The sequence below is a fragment of the Rhizophagus irregularis genome, chromosome 19 (assembly GCF_026210795.1).
Source record: "Rhizophagus irregularis chromosome 19, complete sequence".
Lineage (NCBI taxonomy): Eukaryota > Fungi > Glomeromycota > Glomeromycetes > Glomerales > Glomeraceae > Rhizophagus > Rhizophagus irregularis.
The window spans coordinates 3,017,002-3,034,681 of NC_089447.1; the positions used below are offsets into that span (position 1 = coordinate 3,017,002).

General features: G+C 25.9%; 6 protein-coding genes across 6 annotated transcripts; 3 read left to right on the plus strand and 3 right to left on the minus strand.

Moving 5' to 3' along the window:
- Nucleotides 1–1,560: 1,560 nt before the first annotated feature.
- On the plus strand, nt 1,561–4,131 carry OCT59_011210 (uncharacterized protein; the record flags this gene model as incomplete). Its single annotated transcript, XM_025314480.2, has 6 exons — nt 1,561–1,956; nt 2,052–2,272; nt 2,350–2,458; nt 2,567–2,877; nt 2,981–3,117; nt 3,187–4,131. The coding sequence occupies 6 exons, from the start codon at nt 1,561–1,563 to the stop codon at nt 3,873–3,875; spliced, it is 1,863 nt and encodes a 620-aa protein (XP_025185100.1). The 3' UTR covers nt 3,876–4,131.
- OCT59_011211 (uncharacterized protein) lies at nt 4,088–5,753 on the minus strand. The gene is made up of 7 exons (XM_025314481.2): nt 5,368–5,753; nt 5,142–5,291; nt 4,991–5,061; nt 4,766–4,905; nt 4,519–4,693; nt 4,366–4,432; nt 4,088–4,294 (listed from the first exon to the last, which is right to left on the minus strand). The coding sequence occupies exons 1-7, from the start codon at nt 5,663–5,665 to the stop codon at nt 4,188–4,190; spliced, it is 1,008 nt and encodes a 335-aa protein (XP_025185101.2). The 5' UTR covers nt 5,666–5,753; the 3' UTR covers nt 4,088–4,187.
- Nucleotides 5,754–6,008: 255 nt separating this feature from the next.
- OCT59_011212 (uncharacterized protein) lies at nt 6,009–7,545 on the plus strand. The gene is made up of 8 exons (XM_025314482.2): nt 6,009–6,111; nt 6,190–6,359; nt 6,456–6,550; nt 6,617–6,676; nt 6,755–6,877; nt 6,956–7,062; nt 7,128–7,222; nt 7,315–7,545. Exons 1-8 carry the CDS (start codon nt 6,077–6,079, stop codon nt 7,389–7,391), a joined length of 762 nt encoding a protein of 253 aa, XP_025185102.1. The 5' UTR covers nt 6,009–6,076; the 3' UTR covers nt 7,392–7,545.
- A 2,139-nt stretch (nt 7,546–9,684) lies between these two features.
- OCT59_011213 (uncharacterized protein) lies at nt 9,685–11,488 on the minus strand (the record flags this gene model as incomplete). The annotated part of the gene is made up of 5 exons (XM_066136358.1): nt 9,685–10,184; nt 10,260–10,530; nt 10,630–10,928; nt 11,007–11,309; nt 11,410–11,488. 5 exons carry the CDS (start codon nt 11,486–11,488, stop codon nt 9,685–9,687), a joined length of 1,452 nt encoding a protein of 483 aa, XP_066000985.1.
- A 1,998-nt stretch (nt 11,489–13,486) lies between these two features.
- On the plus strand, nt 13,487–15,109 carry OCT59_011214 (uncharacterized protein; the record flags this gene model as incomplete). The annotated part of the gene is made up of 1 exon (XM_025330088.2): nt 13,487–15,109. One exon carries the CDS (start codon nt 13,487–13,489, stop codon nt 15,107–15,109), a length of 1,623 nt encoding a protein of 540 aa, XP_025185104.1.
- Nucleotides 15,110–15,358: 249 nt separating this feature from the next.
- OCT59_011215 (uncharacterized protein) lies at nt 15,359–17,672 on the minus strand. Its single transcript, XM_025324652.2, has 3 exons — nt 16,760–17,672; nt 16,008–16,660; nt 15,359–15,931 (listed from the first exon to the last, which is right to left on the minus strand). Exons 1-3 carry the CDS (start codon nt 17,112–17,114, stop codon nt 15,806–15,808), a joined length of 1,134 nt encoding a protein of 377 aa, XP_025185105.2. The 5' UTR covers nt 17,115–17,672; the 3' UTR covers nt 15,359–15,805.
- Nucleotides 17,673–17,680: the final 8 nt, after the last annotated feature.

Genomic DNA, 17,680 nt, shown 5'->3' on the forward strand with positions numbered 1-17,680 from the left:
AATACTCAATATACAAAAATATATAGATTATATGGTGGTATTTAGATTATAATATTTAGATTATATGGTGGTATTTAGATTATATTATTTAAATTATATGGTGGTAGCTAGATTATATAGTGGTATTTAGATTATATGATGAATTGATGATACTATAATCTAGGGCAAGTGGGATACCACCATATAATATATAAGAAAAAAAAAAGAAAAAAAAGAAATCATTATATTATATGGTGGTATCCCAGTGGTATTCCACTAATGTTATTATAACATTTAATAAAATAAATATGCTATTTTTAATAAGTAATAAGATAATGTTTATAATACTTACATAATTTCCTCATGCATGATCTCTGCATATATAATTAAATTATTTATTCCTTTACTTTTCATTATTGTTGATATATTAGTCATTTTAGTTTAAGGAGCCCATTGTTATAGTAAAGAAAGTTTAAGATCTTAAGCTAATTCTAATTTGATAAAAAACAATGTAACCCCTTTAGTTTTTAAGCTTATATATTAAGCTTATATATAAAAATCAAAAAGTTTACATAATAAAGATAAAAAATCATTTATATTTTTAATTGTACAGCATCTTTTTTTTTTACAAAATAAATAATTTCAAAAAAAAGAAAGGTGTTACTTGAAAATTTTTATGAACAATTTGATATATAAAATTATTATTGTTGCACTTTTACTATAAAGTTGAATTCAATCATATCATGCTATTTTATTACTAATGCCAAAATCAAATTTAGTTTTTACTGAATTTTTGGTTTTCATGCAGAAAGTATGATTAAAAAAGAAAGTGCAGTTACGGTATATCATTATCATATCATTTTGTTATACTAATGCGATATTGTATTTTTAAAGTCAAGGAATTCGGTGTTCTAAACATAAATTTTTTATGTAATTGTTTATAATATCTGCACCAATCCTAAGTTTATCCATTGTAAATTAATAGATCGAATATACGTTCGAAAAATTATCGGATACAATTGATAACCTTAGGACAAAAGAACTGAATATTTATTTGGCGTCGGTATCTTGCAAATTTCGGAGGTTTGCCATTTTGACAGGGACTGTTTAAGCGACAAAATCCAAAGAAAGGTTAGTTGATATTTATCCGTTCTATCTTAAACCAATTTTTTGCACTTGATCATTAGTATAACATCTGAAATAAGCGATAAATAAATTTTCTATCAACATTATTTGTGTGAAACTTTTAAGGATCCAACCCGATTTTTGGTTTCATTAAAATTACGTGTCAAGATAAACCATAATTGCAAGAAACTCATCAATCATTTTAAAATGATTAACCATAATTATAAATGATTAACCATAATTGGAAGAAACTAGATTAACCATAATCGGCATAAATTTACTTTTTTTTTTAATAATTCCACCGATCCTGACATGATTGATTTTTTTATGTAACGTTTAATTTTTCTCAATTTGGAAGATTCGGATGATTGCACTATATAAACAAATACCAGTCTTTTATTTTAAACAAATAATATTTAAAGACGTAAACCAAAATTTATCACAATCCTTTAAAATATGGAACAAGTAAAACTAACAGCTATATCAACAAAACTTTCAGAAGAAGAGGACACAGATGAGGAATCAGAATTCCTTCCGTCATTCACACAACCTACAACACTTCCACATTCGTTTTCAGCAACAACTGTAAGCGAGAACACCGAGATATTGGACGATAAAGAATGGCTCATTAAAAGCAAGCACATTTCTACCGGAAGTTCTTCCCGAAGAAGTCATCATAATGGAGAACATGCAGGACGTGGTCAAACTTCAGGAAATCGAAGAATGAGTCTGAATTTTGATAAATCAGAACATGTTATAAAAATGTGTGCAATGGCTTGTGCGTGTACGTTTGGGGTTGGAAGTCACTTTGCTTCACATATTATTGGACCTATGAAGGGAATATTAATGGAGGTATTGTATCTGTTATACACACTAGTTTATATGCTGATAATCTTGCAATTAATTTTAATATTAATTACCCTACTTTGCTCTTTATGATAAAAAAGCAACTTGATCTCACAAATACTCAATTTTCACTATTGGTCGCATCTCTTACTCTATGTAATACGGTGATCCCAATAGTTTCAGGGCTTCTTGTAACAAGATTTGGAACTACTCGTAGTTCCTTGGTTATAACAACAATAATTCTATTAGGAATGATCATTTTCACTGTCGCGAGTTGGAATGGCAAAGTTGGAATTATGATCGTTGGATTTATTGTTTTTGGGTAAGAGCAATTCTTTTGATCCAATTTATTCAAAATATTAAAAGTCTTAGAACTCAATGCTTTTATTTATATCTCAGTATGGGTTTGGCGCCTTTAACAATTGTCCAAGAAACTATTATTGTCCAATTTTTTCAAGGAAATGGATTAGGATTCGCTTTAGCTGTTGGATTGACATTAGGGAGATTAGTAAGTATTGCAGGCTTAATAATTATATTATTTCTTTCTTTGTTTTCTACGATTTTAATATATATGAAAGTAATTATTATATAACGTATTTTATATAAATTGTTATAGGCCTCATTTATTGCTACCGTGTTGGCCGTTCCATTATCCTTAATGGAGCCATTAACATATGTTACACCTTTCATAGTAGCCACTGCCACGTGTGCAGTGTCATGGATTATGAATATTATATATGTATATATAATAAAACATGCCGACAATAGGAGAAATCATAACAAGGAAAGTGCTGCCTTGCATTCGGTGGTGGGAAAGAAAACTGTTCATTGGAATGCTATATTCGATTTGTCAGATATTTTTTGGTGGTTTTTGGTTGTAGGAGTTTTATTTGGAGCTGCAATGTCGCCTTTCCTTCATTTATCAAGGTTAGTTAAACATGTTTTTTACGTGTTTCTTACTTAAACAAAATTTTTAATATGTTTAATTTGTTTTAATTGATTTAATTGATCTTGTTGGATAATTATGCAGCAATATAATTAAACATAGGTTTGATACAACAGATATTTTGGCCGCATGGGAATCTTCTGTAATATTATTATTACCAGTAATATTATATCCTTTTTTAGGATTATTTTTGGATAAATTTGGTTATAGATTATGGATATGTAAGATCATTAAAAATTTTTTTTTTTTTTAACTTGTTACACATATAATATATTTTATCTGTTTTATAGTAATATTTGGATCAGCAGCTATATCGATAACTTACTTATTGTTACTCTCACCACCACATTTAATACACCCATTTCCGCCGATATTCCTCTTCGCTGTGGCTTATGCGGCAGTTCCTCTTACTATGGTCACCCTTATTCCACTGCTCACGAAAAATGTTTCAACTGGTCTTGGACTACTGAAAAGTGTAGATAATATTGGTGCAACACTTAGTCAAACATTTGCTGGAATATTGCTAGATGCGCATATAAGACATAAAAAATATTTAATTGATGACGAGGGTATAGAATATGGTCATGAGGATGATGATTTAGTAGCCTTAAAAATGTTTGCTATATTAGGTGGTTGTTTGTTTTTGGTCTCTTTGATATTCTGGTGGATGGATAAAACGTATAAGAGAGGAAGTTTAAATGCTAAATATGAAGGTGAACATCATAATGATAATAATAATAATTATGGACACCTGAGTACTAGTGAAGAAGAAGAAGTGCATAATACAGGACAAATGCACATGATGATTGTGGAAGATGAAATCTCTTATGTTAGGGATGCATCTTTTGAGAAAAGAAGAAGAACTCTTATTTATATGGGAATTTTAGGTATAATGATGATAATATGTTGGATTGTTTTTGGAGTTGTGGCTTTTGAAAAAGCTGGAACAAGTGCTTCCGACGAAAAGGAGCCGGAATAAATTATTATTTAAGAAAGACTTTTGCTTAAAAAATAGATTATATTACTTTTTATGAATAACCTACGACTTTTGAAATTCATTCCTTGTAAAAAAAAAAATAATATACAATTAAATTACCATGAATTATAATTTAGACTTTAAATACTAATGATTAAATAATAATTTAATAAAAAATATATAAGCGTGTAATACTTAAAAACAGAGCAAGTTATAATAAATTAAATTTTCTTTTTATTTTATTATAAATATTATAAGTACAAAGAATTAATAAATACAAAAATTATTATTGTAACAATTTTAAAGATTAATAAATTATGTAAATTCTTTTAATTGTTCCTCCCAATTTTCAGGAACTTCTTCGTCACCATCTTCCGTAACAACTATACCATCTGATGTATCAAAATCCTTAATCCAAGCATCTATTTTTTTTTATAAAAAATATTATCAAGATGATATCAAATTGAGTTCTAATTATAAATTATGAACATACCTGAATCTTCTCCCTTGTTTGCATCAAATAAGACTTCTTTATTTGATAAATTCTCTTGTTGCTTATGCTTTTTTTTTGTTTCCAGCAAAATATTACAATTCAATGAGTTTACTTTAAATTTGATATAATAACAATTTATTGTAATATAATTACCTCTTCTTTTTTCTCCTCTTGTTTTTCTGTAGTTTCCATGGATGTTGATTCTTCAATAGGATCTTTCTGAAATACTTCATTTTCTAAGACTACAGAGTCAATTGAACCTAATGAAGTTTGTTTAATTAAAGACACTCTGTAGAAATAATTCCTCCAAAACATTGGTTCCTGTACACTTAAATTTTTTAAAAAATTATTAGTAATAATCTTCTATCAATTAATTAATTTACACAATTCAAATACTTACTGAGCTGGAACCAATTCAAAACGCATACGATTGAGATTAGGATCAGCATTCAAAGCAGCTGAAGCAGTTTGAAAATAAACATTCATATCGAATTGAAAATTTGTGTTTTCTGGTGGGGAAATTGTGAAATTTCGTTTATTCTAAAAGATGTGGTAAAATAATATATCACATAGTTTATTAAATATTGTTCTTAAGGATTAAATATGAGTATTGACAATCCCTTACTTGGGATAAAGCTAATATCTGTTGTTTAAGGCCTTCTTCATCCGGAAGTCCTACCCAAGGAGCGACGGCTTCTAAAATCGGGAATTTGAAGTATGTTAATTTAATTCTGAAATTGAATTAAAATAAATAAAACTAAAAAACTAAACAATACCTGTTCCAACATTAGGTTTGTGTGATTCTTCATTAACTTGTTTAACAAATTCTTCATGCTCGTTCTGTAGATTTCTTGTAGTTTCTTCCACTTTTTGTTGAATTGTTTTTGTTAAAGACGCGACACTAGTAAAAGCAGTTGTCGCAAATGCTGAAAAACCAATAATTGAAAGTAGTCAGGAGATTTAAACCTCTCTAACGGATAATTCAAAAATCAATTCACTTACAAGAAAACATTGCAGTATTTACAGTTTTTGGAACCTGCATATTTTTCACGGATTCTGGCACATTGTTCATAACGGTTGTCGGAACATTCTTTACAGCGTTAGTTAGATCTAATTTTTTCATTGCTTCCGGAAGCTCAATGTTTTTAACTGCAGCTGGAAGTTCAAATTTCTTTACGGAAATAGGAAGCTCCATATTTTTAACAGCAGATAGATCTATATTTTTTACTGCCGAGGGAAGTTCGATATCTTTAACTGCTTGAGGTATTTCAAAATTCTTGACTACTTTTGGCACTTCCATATTTTAACGTATTGGTTAAAACGTTATTGGACTTTAATTGATCATAACTAAGGAATTAGATTTTCACACATTTAAACATCGAAAATCTAAATAGTACATCAATTTTGAAGACATATAGACATATATTTGGCCCGTGACACGTCTAGGCCAATTTGTTTGTTTAACATATAATACCAGTTTTGGTGAAATTATGGCGTTTACCCGCGTCTGGCCGGCATTAAGAAATCAACCATGTTTTTGAATGTTGAGAAAATAATATCACGGTGTCATGTGGTGGTAGAAAAACCGATCATCATGTGTGAAATCTGGCCAATAAAGAAATTCAACCATCAATATCTGGTTTATATTTTCTCTCATTCTTTAAGCCCTTCACAATAATTTCTTCCTTTGTACCTAAATGTGATATTCAAAATGCCGGATGGTGACCCATTTTTTACAGTTAAAGAGTATATATAATAATCTATTTTAAATCTTAATTGTATATTAGCAACCGTTGAAATTCAATTCCTTTTTTTTTATTTTAGAGATATAGAAAATAATGTTGCAACAGCATTGACGTTATTTAATAGTTGGAATCGTATCTACAATACAGTTTCATCTAGGAATAATGAAGAACTAAAGAGAACAGAAGAAGAATTAAGGACAACTTTACAAGAAATAATAACTGATCTAGACGATGTAGAAGAAACAATAAATATCCTTTTCTTGAATAGAAAAAAAATTTTATAATTCTTCTTAATTATCGAATTCATTATCCTTAACAAATTGAAATGTATATTGAATTAAATACAAGTTGTTGAAAGTAATCCTGATAAATTTGGTTTAACAAAGACTGAAATAGAATCACGTCGTGAATTCGTTGAACAAACAAGACAACGATTACAGGTAAGTAAATCATTATTTTTTTCTTTTAAGAAATTATTATTAAAATTATATTCACATTTAATTTAGGAAATTCGATTAACATTGGATGACCCTCCGAAACGATTAAATTCTACGGGAAATCATCAAGTATGCTCTGCGAAAAAATAAATTTTATTATCTATTTTCTTTTGCTAAATTTATCTTTACAACATATTCCTTATTTAGGAATTAATTGACGGATATAAGTCAACAAAAGTTTTTGAACAAGTTAGATCAAAATCAAGATATGAAGAAGTTATAGAAATGGATAATACTAGATTCATAGAAAATGAAGCTCAACAGCAAACTGTTAAGATTAATTATTAAAATTATTCGATTTTTTTTTTGGAAGGAAATATAATTGAATAAATTATTTTATTTTAATAGATTTTGATGAGAGAACAAGATGAGCAATTAGAATCATTGTATGGAACCGCTAAGAATATTCACGAAATTGCTACTACAGTGGGAACTGAATTAGAGGATCAAAATATGTATGACAAGTTTATTTGTAGGATAGTAGATTATGTTGAAATTGCTTAAACTTATTTATCTTTAGGTTGTTGAGTGAATTTGGAGAACAAGTAGATAGAGCTCAAGGAAGATTAGAAAGAGCCATGAAGAAAGTAGCTTATGTTATTAAACAAAATGAAGGTAAATTCTGACTGATATATTGTTTAATTAAATATTGTTTAATATTTATTAACATTTCATTAATTATAATATTATTATATTACTTTCTTTAGAATCAAAATCGAATTGTTGTATTGGAGTTTTAATTGTTGTATTAATTATTTTGCTAATATTAGTTGTAGCTGTTTAACAATAAGAATATATTGTATTACTGGTAATTTAGTCATGTTTATAGGTTTACAAAATAATTGTTTATTAGAAAATATGTTTAATAATTTATTTGGGAGAACAAAAAGTATAATTGTTAAAAGTAAAAATTTTTTTTCGCTTAATTTTACTTACTCATAAAATAGGGCAATGAGAATTATTCGAAGTGATAATTAACCAGCGTAAATTATTAGACCACTCCGAATATAGTCCGATCGGGGTCAATTACTTTTGGAGATTTTAAAAATTAATCGAATTAATAATAATAATGGCTAGTATTCTGTAGCGATCGGCCTTCATCTTGGTTCTTCAATCCCTTGCTGATTTTGAAATAATTTTCTTTGAAAATTCATTAATAAAAATACAGTACATAATACCATAAATTCCGGTCAATAACAAATACTGCAATACAAAACCAATCCGTTAAGAATTCATAAAAATCGCTTTAAATTCGTAACATCTCAAGTTAGATAACAAATTATATTCACACCGTCCATGTGTTATAATTTAAATAACGAAAATCACTACTCAATTTTATGGTAACAGGTTTTGCATGAGAATCTTATATAAAAGGTGATCTTTTTCGGGGGGAGTTCATTTGTTTGTATTCGTTTTCTTTTTTTAATAAAAAAATGCCTGTAGAAACTTTTATCGATAGTATTATCAGAAATACCTGATATTGAGAGAAATGATATTTAATTAATAAAACTTGATGTAAAATTTCAATCTTAGTACTCTTACATATTTTCTTGACAACGAAAAAAATCTCTTTTAAACATCAATGAATTATTCACATGATATATATCATTACAATCTTTTGATTATCCTTACTTTACATTAATTTATCTTATACTCACTTGGAACGTAAAATTCTAATAATAATAATATTGATGACAAAATATTATTTGAATGAATGATATTAAAAAAAAAATCTAAAGGAATTGAAGTTTTAAAAAAAATTAATGTAAAAATTTTTTTAAATTTTATTTAAATTATAATAATTATAATTTAATAAATTTTTTTTAAATGAATTTGTTGATCATAAGAAGGAGGAATTTCTTTATATGAATTATTGTCCAGAGCAAGGAAATAATTCTTATTAATTTATTAATTTCCTTTAAAATTTATTTTATTTTACAAGAATTATTTGTATTTTACTATTCTTGAATATTATATTTCTAATTAGTTTAACCGTAAATTTGTTCTTAAAATTTTAAAAAATTGTAAAAATTTAAAAATATTAGATTTTGGTGGTCAAAGTATGATAGTAATTACTAGACAATGTTATCACATTTAAGGATATTTTCTTAAAAATTGCTGTTCATTTCTCAATGTAATAGAAATTGAATGTTATGCAAGTAAAAGATTAATTAAAGAATTTGCTAATTAAATATTAAAGTTATAGTAGGTCTTAATCCCCAGATAGTTGATAGGTGTACAACAAATAATTTTGGTGGGAACTGATAAAATAATAAACGTGGTTTCTTGTCATTCACAGATATAATCGTTAATGATATTAGAAAATAGATGGGAGATTTTCTAGTATTCAAGGGATAAAGATAAATTGCTTGTATATAAGACATCCTAAAGTTGTTTCCTTCAAGATAAGGACGATAATATGATTAGGAATAAATATTATATTGCCAAAGAAGAATATTGTATTATTTATGAGAGTGAAGAAACGAAGAAACGAAGAAAGTGAAGAAAACGAAGAAAGTGTAGTAAGCGAAGAGAATGAAGAATAAGACTTACATAAGACTTATAAGGATACAAAATCCTCAGGTAAGAATATTGTATTTGTTGCTCTTTATATCTTTATTGATCAATCAAATATTAAAATTTATTTTCTATTTTATAATATATACAGTAAATACTCACCTGCGAATGAACAGATTTGAAAATGGACAATTGGACATTTTTTTTTCATTAAATAAGTCACTTTCTTCTCTCGTCAACCCCTTTATAGTCATCCTACATATAGTCCATGAAGAAATTAAAAATCTACTTTTTAATACATATTCATCAAAAGAAATGAATTTTTAAAAAGTGTGGAAATCGGGTGATCTGATTTCACGGGGTGGTTAGTGGTTACCAATAGTGGATTACGTAGAAAAATTATAAAAATAAATATCCAGTATTTTAAAATGATAATCTTCGAATGTGATATATGTGTTTTTGTAATTGTACAGTTTATTTAAATAAATAAATAAATAAATAAATTTTTTAAATATAATAAATTACTTGATCTATAAAAAAATCTTCACTCTTTTTTTTATTTAAATAACATTCCTATTACGCCATTTCTTAATTCCTGCAATCAATACGAGACTATACGCAAAAGCAACAATTATAAATCTGTTCGCTTTTGAACCACCTTGTGAAGAATTCCCTCCAAATAATAAAACAGTATCTATAAAAGATTTCCAAAAAGAAGAACCTGTAAAAGGAATCTTTTTATCAATAGATCTTTTATTATTGTTTCCTTTTGTATTTGATAGAAATTCATCGAATGATGAATAAGCTGGCCTATCTGATCTGGTACTATTTTCAACCAAACTTCCTCCACTAAATGAAGCATTCCTTCTATGATAATTATGCTGTAAGGAAGAAGATGAGGAAGATGATGATAAAGATACAGAAATTGATGATGATGATCTTTTTGGTACTTTTGGTATGAATGGAGTATTTGTAAGCATTTTTGAAACGCTTTGATGTGGCATTTTGGAAAGTAATTTATTCAATTTTTTAACCGAGGCTGGCAATTCTCTCGTTGATACTAAGAAAAATGACGAATTAATAAATCTTTTTTTAAATTAACTATAAAATTTTTTAAAATTTATTATATCCTTACCTAATGTAATTACGGATTTAGGAATCCATCCTTTTGGATTGGCATCAGCAATTTGAACTACAAAGCACTTATTTGGTTGATCTTTGATAGGCGTAACAACCACACCAGCGCAACCAGCTTCAATTCTAATAACTCCCGATTTTTCAGGACAAAGTTTATGTTCAATACTTTTATTAACCATGACCAATCTACCATCTTCAAGCTGTGTCGAATATCCAATAGTAACAACATCCCTTGCTGATGTTGGAAAGACTGCTTTCATTTTGATATACTTTTTAAAGGAATAAATAAATATATAATTTTTTTTCAAAGTAACACCAACTTTAAAAATTAAAAAAAAAAACAATAAATAAATAAATATATATATTACCTGAACTCTAGTAGATTCATCAATAGTTTCAATAATTCCAGCTTCATCAGTCATAGGATCCCATTCAGATCTTCTTCTAACATCAGCTAATAAATCAAAAGTAGTTTGTGGTGTATTTTCCATCGTACCCATAATTTTAAAGCAACAATCTGATACTTTGGAATTTTGATAAACTTTAATATCCGTATCTTTATCTTCATAAATTAAACTCCATGGCGCGTCATCATCTTTTGTATCGACAAACTCTAGAATTGTTCCTAATAATCGTGTTGTTATTTCTGAATATTTATTTTTTGACGCTAAAATAAAATAAATTAAAATTGTAGATAATTAGATAAATAAATAAAATTCTTTTTTTAAGATTAAACTATAATTACCAACTATTGGCGGATTAAGTGAGAAATTTTGTGTTGAAGAAATTTGTCGAGAATTTGTTGATGCATTTTTATTATCTTCATTATTATTCACTTGTTTTCCGGAAGAGTTTATAGACCTTTTGGTATTATTATGATTATTATTATGATTATTATTATTATTAGATTGTCTTAATGTCTTTCCTGAAAGATAATTAATTAATGCTGTAGATAAACTCGGTATACCAAGTAAATGATGATATGCAAAAAAGAAGACTAATTGAAAAAATATAAAGTGAAGACTATCTAATGACCTAGAAAGAATGTCTATTTTATAAAAATAAGAGGTAAAAGTAAAAATTTTTTTTTAGTGATTATGAATGAAAGAAAGAAGAACCGCAACTTTATGAAAGTTTTAATAACTTACGTTTATTCATTTGATATAATACCAAAGGAGGAAATCCCAATACGACGATTAATGATGCTATACTTGTCTCGGAATTCATTATTATTAAATCTTTACGAATATTTTATTCGTAGTGTTGATAAAAATTTTGATGAAGAGATGAAAAATTCAGTAAAAGATTATTTATAATTTGGTGATCCATAATAAGTTAAATATGGCAAATCGGCGCCAATAATCTTCTAATATTTAATAAATGGTTTTTTTTTAAAATGTAATGACGGATGTTACACGAACGTCCACGATATGTACCATGCAGGTGTGTTATTATCACGTGACTCGTAAATAAAATTCTTACATTGTTAATGACACTATAAGTAGTATAATTAAATCACCATTGTAAAAATTTGTTGTACTTTTTTTTAAGTTCGACGGTTTGTCAATTGAAGAGAAATAGTAATAATTTACATGAAAGAAAACCGGTTAATTATTTACATCATGTGACATCAAATAAATGGCGTAATAAATTCTACTTTCTTGAATAGGAATATTATTTTGACAATAAACACTTTCCTTTGTGAGTGAAAGTTCCAGACTTTGTTTCAAGTCTGAGTTTATCAAAGAATTTATTTCAAACTTTTCAATTTCACAATTTCATATTAACGCATTTTACATTCTAATAAAAAAGATTTAATAATATATATATAAATATTTACTAAGTATTTCAAATATAGGATAATTACATTTTAATCTAAAGATGAGTAATAATATTTTTTATTAAATCTGTTGGCAATAAATAGATTATAATCTAGAATCTTCAAATGCAGAATTAAGGAGGAATGTAAACAAATTTATCATTATTTGAAACTATTTGAAACACAAACTTATTATATGTAAACAAAGTATATAAATGTTTGCTGCTCCGGCATCCGGATTGATCCGGATCAACTCGGATAAATACGGATATTCGGATGGGAAATCCAAAAATTATTAAAGATTGGATAGAATGATCATGTGACTTTTCGATAGAAACATCAAATACCGCAAATACCAAATCAATTACATTTGCCACATTTTTTTTTTTAAAAAAAAGTGAAGGTTTCTTGAACTATTTCATTTTCGTTTTAAATGATTTATTCCATAAAGGAGTTAATTGAATTAATTAAAATAATTATTTAGAACAATCAGATTCTAGAGATAACAAACCTTAGTTCAGAAAATGGATCATTATAGAATAATTTTTGTATTATTAATATTCTTAATCGTAATTATTGCAATTATTAATGTAATTATAAAATGTAATATTAAAATTCGCCAAATAACATACGTTTTTCTTTTTTTGGTTAGTAATTAGTGATAAGATTCGTCCAGTTAAATTAGAAATACCTAAAAGAGTAATTTAATTCTACGTGTGAATGTGGGAAGTGATCTTTGGTTCTTTGGGAAAATAAAACTAACTTACGCTTTTTATTAATCAAATTGTGAAATGATTACAAATACTGTATAAAAAATTACCGTATATAAATGATTTCGAAGATTGAACTTTTTCATTGAGAAATGATTAAGAAATGATTGGCCTATTGATTATAATTATTAATGTCAATTTCACTAATTTTATATTACTATCTAAGACCATCCTAAGCTTGAATAACAGGTAATTTTTAATATATCTTATTTTATTTCTTATTTAATAAAATTAAAAATTTTTTTCTTTTAATTTTTAAAAAAACTTGAAAAAGGTATTGTAAAAAATAGTATAACAATAAGGATATATATAGTAATATTCGATATTCAAAACAATATTAAATAATTTTTTCTAAATATATAGATATGAAACATAATCAATGGTTAATTAATCTGCAATTTTTTGCATGTACACAATGCAATTTTTCTTTCTATTATGATGTACGACGTGCATTGCCTTGCATTGGCATGATTAAGTATTTTCCGACCTATTTTTTATGAATAAAATTAAAATTCCACTTTTACCCTTAATATTACAAGAAATTCCTTTTTCCTTATTTTTTTTTTTTGAGGAAAAAAAAAAATTTCAAATCTCCTTAAAAATTTTTCTTTTTTTTTTTTCTACTTTTTTTAAAATATGTATAATAATAAAAGGAAATTTCCACCAAATTTACCTTTGGATTGTATTGTTGAAATATTAGAATATCTACGAAATGATAAAAAAACACTTTTTTCAAATCTTTTCGTAAATCGAACATGGTGTCAACTTATTATACCATTATTATGGTATCGACCTTTCGAAATAAGAAATAAAGAAAATATTAAGATAATCGATACATTAATTTTATGTCTTTCAAAACGAGAAAAATTAAAATTTCTAGAAAAGATGAATGGAAATCGAAAAATGATTAATATAGAAAGGACACCGATATTTGATTATCCACATTATATAAGAGGATTAGATTATAGAAATCTTGAATATTTAATTGAAAGTTGGGTAACAAATTCAAATGATAATCTTTTACCTCGTAATATTGAAATATTTTTATTTAATCTTATCGGAAATTTAATATTTACTCGTTCACGTGGATTAACAATTTTAACTTTAGAACATTATGATTATTATTATTATAAATTTAGAAAATCAAATTATACAAGTTTTAAAGAAATTTTATCTTTTAATAATATTAAAAATACTTTGGAAAATTTACAAAAATTGGAAATTAAATTTTTTTCAGAAATTTATGATGAAAAAATTAGTTCAGAAATAATATCAAATTTATTCTTTACCTTATCAAAATATGCAAATAATATAAAACATATTTATATTGATGTTTCAGTTGAAGAAACTATTTTATTCTCCCAAATTTGTGATTCTTTTACAAATTTAATTGAATCTCAATCAAATCTTATAACTTTAGAAGTTAATCAATATTTGGGTTTTTCTTTTGTTAATTCTTTATATACTCAATCAAATTCTTTAACTCTTCTTAAAATTAATTATTTAAAAAATTTTCATACTTTATTACCAGCTCTTAGTGCTTGTATAAATTTAGAAACTTTGGAATTTTCAGAATATTTTATGATTGAAGATATTGATGATTTGGTTACTTGTGTAAATAATTTATCTCCTATTTATATCAAAAATTTACTTGCTTATAGAATTGATCCTGAAAGTATTGAAGAAAATTTTGCTTCTTCTATGATGATTTTAATTAAATTATCTGTAAATACTTTAAAATCTTTAACTTTAGATCATGTTAATCAAGGAATACTTGAAGTAATAAGTATTAATTGTCCTAGAATTATTTATCTTTCTTTAAATATTATTCCTGAAGAAATTTCTTTTTTTTCTAAAATTTTATCTTCTTTAACTTGTTTAGAATCTTTGATTTTTATAGAAGATTTTACTGGTGATTTATCTTTTCGTAAAAGGAATATTTTACTTGATATTGCAAGTAATTTACCTTATACTTTAAAATATTTTGGTTTTTGGACTATGGATTATGATATTTTATATGATTTTTTACAAAATATTCATGTTTCAATACAAGAATTGGATATATTTAAAGGTTTAAATGATGATGAAATGAATATTATAATTAATTTTGCAAGAAATAATGGAAATTTAAAAAAATTTGGTTATAAAAAAGTTTTTTCAAATGAATCAAATGTATCTGATTTATGTTTTAATGAAGCAAAATCTATTATTCCAATTATTGGTGAAGCAAGACATATTAAACATTATGTAATTAATTGATTAGAGAAAAATCTGTGAGAAACTTAAGAAACACTGAGAAAACTTAAGAGAGAATTTGAGAATTTGAGGATTTAAAAAAAAAAAAAAAAAAAAAAGATTTGTATATTTAAAAGACATTTTAAGGTTTCTTTTTAAGATATTATTATTTTTTGTTTTTTCTTTTTTTTTTTTTCTTTTCTTTCTTTTTTTCTTTTTGTTGGGAAATTAAATTAGTCGATTTTAGTTTTTCTTTTTTTTTTTTCTTATTTTTTAGGATCTTCTTGGAACTATTTTGATCCTTTACAATATGTTGAATGATCCTTTACAATATGTTGGAATGAATGGAATAAAAAAATTATTATGTTATGATAAATAAAAAAAAAATTGTAAAATAAAAAATATTATATAATTGGACTTGTAAAGTTCAAAATAATACATATTATAATAAAAAATTCCGATCGGAATGCGTACAAGGTCAAAAAAAACGAAAATATACAGTATAATTTCTTATCGCAAAGGAATGAGATTTTACTAGCGTAAAAATTATTAAAAATATCAGAGCGACAGGATGCTTTGGCAAGTTGAACCCTCCTGCTGGAAAAGAAAGACAAGGAAATGTTTCATAAAAATTATTAAAAATATATAAAAAAACAAGTAAGGAAATGTTTAACATTTATCGTCCCATCAACTATAATCATCCGTTCATCAACAAAATTTTTAATTTTCTTTTTTTTTCCTAAAAGTTTTATTGATCTTTAAATTTAATCCGTTTAAAGTTACATAACCTGATTCAATAGCAGTCGAGAAACACTCTTTTTCCTCGAATTCTGCAAATGCGCAGTTCTAAGAAGAAAAAAAAAAATATTGAATTATACAAACGCAAAGTATTTATATAAGCACAAAAGTTTTTTTTTCTTACCTTATTACGAATAATTCTAATGAATCTAACATGTCCAAATTTATTCTCTAGACATTGTTTGAGTTGATGCACATCAATATTTTCTTTACCGATACCCACGTAAATTGAATTGAATCCTTTGTATTCTCCAAAAAAATCTTCATTGATTTCATTCGTTTCATTATAATTTCCTTGATAATCAGATGTAGATGTCGATTGCAAATTATCATTTTGTTCATGTTGTCCATTTTGTCTATGTTGTCCATTTTGTCCATATACTCCATTTTGTCCATGTACTCCATTTAGTCCATGTTGTCCATTTTGTCCATAGTATCCATTTTGTCCATGTTGTCCATTTTGTCCGGATGAAACAAAATCATTTCTAACTCTGGGAAATTCGTTAGAGAAAGAAGCCCCATTGACTTTCGTAGAACTTCCTCCTTTAGTTACTTCTTTATATAAATTCGGTGAATTTGGCAAATTGATGATGTTATCATTTTCTTTAATTTGTGGAGGAGAGAAATGATTTTGTGGAGGGGAGAAATGATTTTGTGAATTTTCTGGATATACGAATCCATTATTCTGCTCAATTTGACCGAATGTATAATCATTTTTTTTATTCTTGGTAGAGAATACATTTCCGAATTTTATATTATCGATCTTGCCATCTGATCCTTTTTTTTTTTAAAAAAAAATAATAATAATTAAATGAATGTTTATAAAAAATAAAATAAAATAAAATAAATAAATTATATATATCTTATATTACATACCTTTAACTAAATCTCTAAAACTTTTTACGAAACAAATTTCATCACGAATACTTTCTACATTGGTATGCATAGCATCACATTCCAAATCCTCATGTTGATTACTATTTTTAGTATTATAATTATTACCAAATTTTTCTTGAAATTCTTTTGAATCTTTTAATAATTCCCTAATTAAAGATCTTTGAATAGAAATCAATTCATTTTGAGCAGTTGTTATTTGATTATATTTTAAAAGGGAATAACTTTTATTATTATCTAAACTATTTTTAGTATTTTCATATCCATTACATAATGATGAAGAAATAATTGAAGTATTTTCAGAAACATTATCACCGTGGTTCATGTTTAAAGACATATGAAAGGATGAATATTATTAACTGGTAAGTGGGATACACGAAGGGTGAGGAAATGAAAAATAATATGTATTATGAAAATTACGGAAAGAGATATTATTATAATAAATTTCTCAGTTGATTTAATTTATATTGATTCAAATAAAAAATTTTTATTATTCGTTACTTAAAAAATGATCTAATATTCAATATGCTCTTATGTAATCCCGTCAAACTTTCAATACAGAAATAGACGGAGGAAAAAAAAAAAAATTTTTTTTTTCCTTAAAAAATAAACCGTAAGCCACAACTTCCGATACTTCACATGACTTTATAAATCCCACTAAATGTTACTGCGGAAAAGAACTTGTTCATGTGGTTTTGTGTACGACAATAAACAAAAGGGTTTGCTTTACATAGGACAAGCCGATTGCCTTTATTTTTTTACATTTTTATTTTTTTTCTCTTCTTTTAATTTTTCTTAATAAAGACAACAATAAAAATTAACTAATGAATTGTAGAGAAATCCATTGTTCATTAATTTTTTATTGATTTTTTAAGGGAGTATAAAAAAAGAACAAAAGATTTA

What these genes read in the sequence shown, in the direction of transcription:
- OCT59_011211 (XM_025314481.2), bottom strand. Translation starts at nt 5,665, where the DNA reads ATGGAAGTGCCAAAAGTAGTCAAGAATTTTGAAATACCTCAAGCAGTT. An exon ending in AAATACTGCAATGTTTTCTT is followed by an intron (nt 5,292 to 5,367) that starts GTAAGTGAATTG and finishes TTGGTTTTTCAG; the next exon opens with CATTTGCGACAACTGCTTTT. An exon ending in AGATATTAGCTTTATCCCAA is followed by an intron (nt 4,906 to 4,990) that starts GTAAGGGATTGT and finishes CACATCTTTTAG; the next exon opens with AATAAACGAAATTTCACAAT.
- OCT59_011212 (XM_025314482.2), top strand. Translation starts at nt 6,077, where the DNA reads ATGCCGGATGGTGACCCATTTTTTACAGTTAAAGA. An exon ending in CCATTTTTTACAGTTAAAGA is followed by an intron (nt 6,112 to 6,189) that starts GTATATATAATA and finishes TTTTTATTTTAG; the next exon opens with AGATATAGAAAATAATGTTG. An exon ending in TGTTATTAAACAAAATGAAG is followed by an intron (nt 7,223 to 7,314) that starts GTAAATTCTGAC and finishes TACTTTCTTTAG; the next exon opens with AATCAAAATCGAATTGTTGT.
- OCT59_011215 (XM_025324652.2), bottom strand. Translation starts at nt 17,114, where the DNA reads ATGTCTTTAAACATGAACCACGGTGATAATGTTTCTGAAAATACTTCA. An exon ending in TTTTAGAGATTTAGTTAAAG is followed by an intron (nt 16,661 to 16,759) that starts GTATGTAATATA and finishes AAAAAAAAAAAG; the next exon opens with GATCAGATGGCAAGATCGAT. An exon ending in TTAGAATTATTCGTAATAAG is followed by an intron (nt 15,932 to 16,007) that starts GTAAGAAAAAAA and finishes TTTTCTTCTTAG; the next exon opens with AACTGCGCATTTGCAGAATT.